At 38.7% G+C, this 7,891-nt stretch overlaps 1 protein-coding gene across 4 annotated transcripts in view; it reads right to left on the bottom strand.

The window, feature by feature from the left end:
• Positions 1–829: 829 nt before the first annotated feature.
• The window catches only part of LOC146616392 (LIM and senescent cell antigen-like-containing domain protein 1), a 35,278-nt gene continuing 28,216 nt past the window's right edge, over positions 830–7,891 (bottom strand). For 2 of the 4 annotated variants that reach the window (XM_085374159.1, XM_085374156.1), the window contains exons 6-11: positions 7,522–7,672; positions 6,235–6,327; positions 4,683–4,731; positions 4,376–4,451; positions 3,835–4,022; positions 2,385–2,446 (exon numbers count right to left, since the gene is read on the bottom strand). In XM_085374159.1, coding sequence (XP_085230285.1) covers positions 3,881–4,022; positions 4,376–4,451; positions 4,683–4,731; positions 6,235–6,327; positions 7,522–7,672 — 511 coding nt within the window. In that variant the 3' untranslated portion in view covers positions 2,385–2,446; positions 3,835–3,880. Of the gene's footprint in view, positions 2,447–3,834; positions 4,023–4,375; positions 4,452–4,682; positions 4,732–6,234; positions 6,328–7,010; positions 7,104–7,521; positions 7,673–7,891 lie in introns of all 4 variants that reach the window. The other 2 variants (XM_085374157.1, XM_085374158.1) reach the window with 2 other exon arrangements.

Here is a 7,891-nt window from a genome sequence, read left to right as displayed (position 1 = left end):
TTTCCAGAACTTTATTGAATTCATGCCACAGAGAATTAGGGCAGTGCTGAAGGCAAAAGGAGGTAGAATATAAATGAAAATACTCCAGCTGGTGTACTCTGAAGATATGTATTAATAAAACTGATGTTCTTTTGTCTGTAAGTATGTATCATCTTGGATGTTGCCTTTCTTTAGTTGATATTGTACACTGATTAATCTTCCTGTATTTTTTTTATCTTTAACTTTATTCCCAAAAGTTTTATACTCTGCATGATTGTCATTGTATAAACTTACAGCATAATTCTAGTAATAAATATTTATTCTATCAGTTTATGTTTTGAACTGGTATTTTAATAGTCAAACATGTTGCAGTTGTATTTCTAATTATTTTCTGTTAGCTGAATGTGACTGAGAGTTAGCTAACATCTGGATATGGCCAACAATTTTGTCTTGAACTCTATTGATTTGTGCTCTTAATAACTTCTGAAGTTAGATGGATGCTGTTTCAGATTATGATTGTCATATTGACTATCCTGCAGATGCTAATGGCTGTTTAGTGTTGCACACATGTGCATAATGTCCATTAGTAGTCCTCTGAGTCATTTCATATGTGTGTGTATATGAGAATGTGGAGATGCTAATATACTTGATAAACATAAAAATCAAGCATGTTCCCATTTAACGTGGACCCGAATGCAACATACCGTATGTGAAAATTGGGGTGTCATTAAACATTACGCAACACTTGTGAATCCTGAGCCTGCTGCTGGTTTCACATTACACTTCAAGAATGGTAAGAAGCTGTAAACCAAATAAATCACTACACACACACACCGGTAGCATTGGCATATGTGTTTATTTTGATGAAGTGTCAGAACGCCATTAAATATAATAAACAACTTTCCAAATTTCAAGTTGAGAACATGCACTTTGGTGTGTTAACATGAATAAATCTGCTCGCAAACATTGCAATGATGATATCCAGTATCAGAGCAGTATCTGTTTGCACAGAGTCATCTCAGTCCATCAGAGTAGTAAAGTATCAAATAAAACCATGCACTGAACTATTTGTGGCTCGAGGTGCCGAAATTCTGCCTCACAACAATCAGCCCAGCGGATAGTTTTACTTCTATATGACATAGAGAAAGTTGTGCCATCTGCACTGAAATGCACAGCAGTAACATACACTTTATAATGATAAAATAGTGGAATGTGTTTATCTATAGAGCTTGTATTTTAAGCAAAGCTTTGTGATAAAATGCAGCTCATGTGAAGCATTCTGCAAGAATGAGACCAGTTTGGCTTTCTTTCCTAAGTGGGTCTGAGCCCCGAGGAAGTCGGTACACCTCCCTAAGAGGAGCACTTTCCCTGGATTACAAACAACAGAGGAAACGTTCAACATCAATCCCACATCCGGTCTCTGTACATGCTACAAGCCGTCATGTTGTAACACACAGTGAGTTTGCAGTAACCATTCAATAAATCCTGTGGCTCAGACGCTTGTTATGATCAATATTTGTTGACAGCACATCGAGGCGGGGGAGGGATTGTTTTATAGAACACTGACAGGTAACAGTTATTCACTCACATGTATTTAATAAATCAAAATTTCACCCTCGGCACTTTGGCTGTATTGAATTAATTCAGATTGTAAACGCAAACTTAAAAAAAAATGCTGAATAAATACCAATTTGCACAGAGATCATGCCACACAAAGATACATAGCACATACAGTAACAAGGCAATCCAACATACTGCAGGTGATGGTCGAGTCCACCTCTGTAGCATGCTGTATATTAAAATGTAGGTCCAAAAAACAACAAAAAAAAAGGCAGACAAAATACTTATTATGCATAAGATTAATGGAAATAAACACTACTATTACATAAAATGATACAAGTTGGAAATATTTGAGGTTATTTACACATTTAGGACATTTTCTTTCTTTGGGCTTACTTGATTGTTATAATAATGAAGCAGTAATATTTTTCAATAAAGGTGGTGGCAAAGCTTTTAAGTCATCATATTACCTCCAGCTTTCCATGTACTCTTAAAACTCATGTCACTTTTTTAAATATAGGAAATTAGCAGGCATGTGTAAAACACACAGTGGAGCAATTCTGCAAAAATGGTACAAGGCACAATGTTAAAGCTGTCAGACCGACAATGTGACTGCGGAGCTGCCGGCTGCAGGCACATGAAATTGAAAGCGCAATGCTTTCTAGCTATAACCAACCTAAATGCAACATAGCAGTTGCAAAACACACAAATTCTTTATTTTAATTCTGGGCTTGTACACGGCCACATCACGGTCTCGTCTATCTTTCCCTCTCCAGCTGCTCCACTGTGTTTTTACTTCCTTGCAACAGTTTCAGACAGCTTTTTCAGTCTCTTCTTCAGCTCCAGGGGGAATTTCTCATAGCACTTCTTACACACCGGCTTCATGTCAAACTCCACAAACTTGTTCCTGTGGGAGAGAGAGAGAAACAGCTGTATTTCAGAAGACTGGTCAGTGATCAGTAGAGGATATTGTCTCCAGGTGAGAGGACCTATTTGCTATTTTGTAACATATGATTTGTGTAGCATCACTGTAATGATCTCATTCCTTCAGAAGCCCGTTTCTGACAAGTCTCAGAGATTACTTTTAAAATCCAATTTTTTGAATACATTTTAATTCCATCATTAAAACTCTGACTCCTGCAAAAATTGGACGTAGCAACGTCTGAATTTTGAATGTTATTTTTCAGACCTTTATTTCAAAACCCCAAATCCTGGACAAAGATGCACACCTCCCCATGTGTGTTTCTGGTAGGGTGCTGCAATTAATCATATTTTTATCTTTAAGACAATACACAAGAAGAAGACAACTGTCTTAACTTAAGACTTAAATTTGGATACTGATACTGGTATACGGGGATTCTAAAAATCACATTATACTCTGCATTCAAAGTATCATGTCACATTTGACTTCTGACCTAATATTTACATTTCACATCTGCCTTTCTTTCAACTTGACCTCATCTTTTCCCACCCTTCATAACAAAAACTGACACCCTACAAGGCTGAGACATGATCAAGATGACAGAAACACGCATCCCTCTTTTAATAATTGCAGTCTCAACTTTAAATGAAGTCATTCTGATCATTGTTTTTCAAGCAGTCCTAATTTATGTCTGTTTAATGCTGGGATTCATGGGCATTCTTAATGCCTTTTGATGAATAACAATTCCTGAATGAACAGAATCTTGGCTGTGTTTTCCTTGACAGAAATCAATGTGTGTGCTGACACAGAGTTACAAGAAAATATTTACAGAGATGTCGAAGGTCTTTGGGTGCCTTCTGATTGTGTTCACTTCTACTAACTTGGCCAGCTCCCTAACCAATTTCCGCCAGCTGCCCCTGAACAGCCTTCCCTCCCAAAGTAGATAATCGCTGTATGGAGTGGCGCACGTGTCATAACTGTTAGGACCTCGGAATTTCAACAGCTGATGCCAGAAAGCTGCCGGAAATGATTACGGCTTTGCGCCTTACATCAGACAGACTGGGAGACCCATGAAACAAAGCTTTCCCTTCAACCTGTGATTGATCTGATTTTCCTGTTTGCACAGCAGAGTTTACAAGAGTACCGGCTTAAATCCTTACTAGCATTTCCGACTAGGAAAAGAACATTTTGCTGAAATGTTCCCGGTCTTACGTCACTCAGATATACTCAGTCATCTACAATTCTCTGCTCGTATTTTTGTTTCATGCCTTGGAAGCCAACTGAACTCAGTGTATCAGTGATCTAAGGGTTAAAAGTGGCATGGAAAGTAGGAAAAAAAACTGAAACAGATAGCAAGGAAGACAAAAACTGACCAAAGGAAAAATCAGCTGAAGTAAGGAGAGAGCAGAAAGAGAGGGATCACAGACACATGGGTATCAATTTCTTCTTCTTCTCTTTTGAGTCACGTTCTCGCTTGGCCAGCCGACGTTTCATGTCATCAGGGAGGCGCTCATAGCAGTGTTTGCACACCGGCTTCAGATCCACCTCCACAAACTTATCCCTGATAGAGCAGGGAGGAAGCAGAGATGGAAATGTGAAAGAGGAGGAAGACATGAGGAGGGGCAGAGAGAGAAGATGAAGGGAAAGGAATGAAGGAGAGGGAAGGGGGAAAGTGGGACAAGACAGGAGGACGATGAAAGGAAGGTGAGGTGAAGAAATAAGCCATCAGAGACACAGCATAAGAGAAAGGTAAGAAAAAACAGTTTGGTAGCAGCAGCAAACAGTCTCATATGGAGGATAGTGAAAAGAAACGTGACAGACTACACAGAGAAACCGTCAAACATATCACATGTGAAAGTCTACAGAGAGCCTTCAGAGATTCATAATTCAGCTTGAATTGTCTTCAAAACTTACTTCAGGGTGAGCTTGGTGTTGCAAGTAGAGCAGGCAAAACAGTTGACACACCATGCCTTGTTAAGAGCAGACACCACTGGGAAAAAAGCAGAAGGAGCAGCCACATGAGGCAGATTGTAGACTTATAGTTTAAATTAAACTAATGTTGGTGTGAAGTTCAGGCTACAAATAATTCTCAAGGCAAACCATGAGAAGAAATCAAGTTAAATTCAATATAATAAAGAAGCAGTAAAAGTAAAAAACAAACAAAACAATGCTGATGTAAACAGCCATTATACATTATATTTATTAAAATTAACTTCCTCACCATCGCCTTCAATGACACGATTGCAGTGGTAGCAAACATCTCCAAACAGCTGCATGTGATGAGGAGAGAGAAACAAAAGGTTAACAATGCACTGGTACATCTTATCAGTTTTTATTGAGGCTCACATGACACACAGTACTGTGCTCAGAAGGCACAGAAACAAGCGCAGGCTACAAGGCATTTGGAGTGAAAAAGAAAAAAGATCCATTAAAGCTTTCGAACACTAGGTGGAGTTGTTACATTGACAATCATCTTTGAGATCCACTGAAGTGAACACTGATGTAACGTGTCTCATATAGATGTATGAGAAAGACTAGCTTTAAGGCTCCTTTACGAAGAAAAAAAAAAATCTCCTGATTAATTTTCGGAAAGCCTGCTTTCCTGATTGCTCCCCACCAAATCAGTGCCTATAATAGCAAACTCCTTACGATCATGGAAGTCTGTGCCGAGCTCATTAGTAGAAAAAAAAAACATCAGAAACTGAGAAACCTGAGCTTTTTGCTCGGCTCGCTTCTACATGCGTTTATCTCATTGAGATTTTAGTCAATAATGATTTAGATGATAAAGAGATAAAGTCCACCAAAAAATGTAAGCATTTTGATATAATATTATAGATCTATGATCATGATCATGCTAATTGCATTGGGACAAGAGAAATATCTCTTTCAATGTTACACATATCTACCTGTGCAAGTGGTTTAGACTCACTGGACAAAAACTAATACGTGTATATCTGGAACAGATCCATAATGCTTACATACACTTATGGTCACTTTATTAGGTACACCTTTGTTAGTACCTGGTTGAACCTCCTTTTGGAAACTTAACTGCCTTAATTCTTCATGGCAAAAATTCAACAAAGTGCTGTAATAATTCCTCAAAGATTTTGGTGCATATCGACATGATAGTATTACACAAATGCTGCAGATTTGTCAGCTGCACATCCATGATCTTCCACCATGTCCCAAAGGTGCTCTATTGGATTTAGCTCTGGTGACTGAAGGCTATTTGAGCACAGTGAACTCGTCATGTTGAAGAAACCTGTTTGAGATGATCTGAACTTTGCGACATGGTCTGTTATCCTACTGGAAGCTGCCATCAGTAGATGGGTACACTGTGGTCATAAAGTGATGGGCATGGTCAGGAACAATACTGAAGTAGGTGTTTTAATGATTCTCAAATGACACCAGGAGCCTGAGCTGTTAGTACAGGGCAAGATGGGGCGATGCTTTCATGTCAGCTACACCAATTTGTTGATCAGGTGTACCCAATAAAGTGTCCAGTAAGCATATGAAAGAAAAAAATTGTCCATTTCGATGTTCGACTGCAAATTTTCACGTTTTCATCTTTATTTTATACTTCAGCAGCTGTGGACGAACACACAGTTCCAGTTCACTGCTAATGTAAACTCTGTTACTGATACTGACGGAGTCATGCATACCATAAACTAAGACAGAGAAATGCGAGTTTCACAACAGGCTAAACATAACAGCATGTTTCAATTTCTATTTTGGTGTTCCACATTAATATTTCGAGTACCAGTGTGTGTTACCTGGTTGTAGTGCGTTTCGCAGTAGGCCAGGCCCTTGCGTTCGTAGTGACGGTGTCCCAGGAAAGGTTTCTCACACTTAGCACACACAAAATGCTGCAAGCAAACCCAAGCCAGGCACACATGGTTAGCACAGCCATCAGTCAGTACAGTACCCCACACTCAGACTGTGTTAAAGGTAGCAGCACAGTCCGGCTTAGATATTATCAGAACATAAATAGATCAGTTGTTTCAAAGGTTTTGTTACTGCATCCATACAGAGAGTTGAGAAGTCAGAATACTGACCTCTAGAGGATATTGGGAAAATATAACATTTTTATGATGGTAATGAATAAAAATCATATCTCAGCTACGAGATATAACATATTTTTGATTAATGTGAGGGCATGGATTTTTTAAATAGCTGATTTTGGTGAATAGTTTTACGATCCACTTTTTAAATGCTAACATTCATTTACAAAATAAATACTATATATACAGCCACTATCTTTTTCTGGTAGCACATATAAACTCTCAGACAGAGCTCTAGATGTCACAGGACAATAAAGCTCTCTAGATACCCTTAAATGTTAAGTCAGGAAAAGCACCTCGTTTGAAATTAAGGTGGAAGTATGATTAGGCCCCAAGAAAAAAGTTTGCCAAGATATCCACTTTTTAGTTGAAAGACTGATTAGAAAACTTTTATACTTGTGTAACCCCTTGTATGGAGGCCGGGTGACTGTAGCCAGGCAGGGAGGCGGGGCGGTAACCAACGTAAGGCCGGTGCTTAATCCCCTCACCATATCAAAGTGTCTCTCACAATAGGCACGACCGCCTCGCTCATAAAACGGGTGACCCTGAAACGGGCGCTCGCACACAGTGCACACATGATGCTACATGTGGAGGAGGGAAGACAGGAAAATATGCAAGGAAATATGTAAGAATAGAGATGTAAATAGGAAAAATAAAGCCAATAAACGTAACTGTGGAGGTAAAAAATATGGATAAAAGTATGGCACATTTTTCACTAGGATAAAATATAGATAATAGAAAGCAATCATTTTCTTTTCTCTATGAAATCCAGCTGAGAATTACTGTGTTTGTTCTAAATACAGAAAAGGAAAATAACCAAAGAATACATCATTTAGATTTAAAATAGATCCACATACAATCTGACGAATCATACTAAATAAATGAACACACTGAAATATTACCTCCTTCAAGGTGACTCTATTTTCAGTGAATAAATTGAGCCAAGTTAATGTAACTAAAGCTGTTTTCATATGCTTTTCGGTTGTTTTATTATCACACCTCCACATGCCACTGCTTGCCCATTGCATTAACCACACGGCCTTCAATGGGTCTCCTACAGGCTCCACAGATCGGGACACCCATCTTGTCGTGGCAGGGTAGACAGTAGAGCTCCCCCTTCAGCTCCCTTGCATCAGCTGTCAGCTCCTTACTGAAAAGGTAAAAAACCCACAATAAACAATCCCAGTACATTTTACTGTAATTGAAGAGATTTATTTAGCTGTCATTTACGTACACAACACAATAGTGCATATGTGAATATGATCAGATAGCTTCACACAGCTGCAATAACACAACCTGTCCAGCAGAGAGCAATAATACGCCTTTCTGAAAATGCTCCTTGTTTAACAATTGTTTCAAACATGTTTGA

This window comes from Diplotaxodon limnothrissa, linkage group LG16 (genome assembly GCF_057381915.1).
Source record: "Diplotaxodon limnothrissa isolate DT_005_m linkage group LG16, D_limnothrissa_male_GT1.1, whole genome shotgun sequence".
NCBI lineage: Eukaryota > Metazoa > Chordata > Actinopteri > Cichliformes > Cichlidae > Diplotaxodon > Diplotaxodon limnothrissa.
The sequence above is the reverse complement of the archived record's forward strand: the minus strand, read 5'-3'. Positions and strand labels throughout refer to the sequence as shown.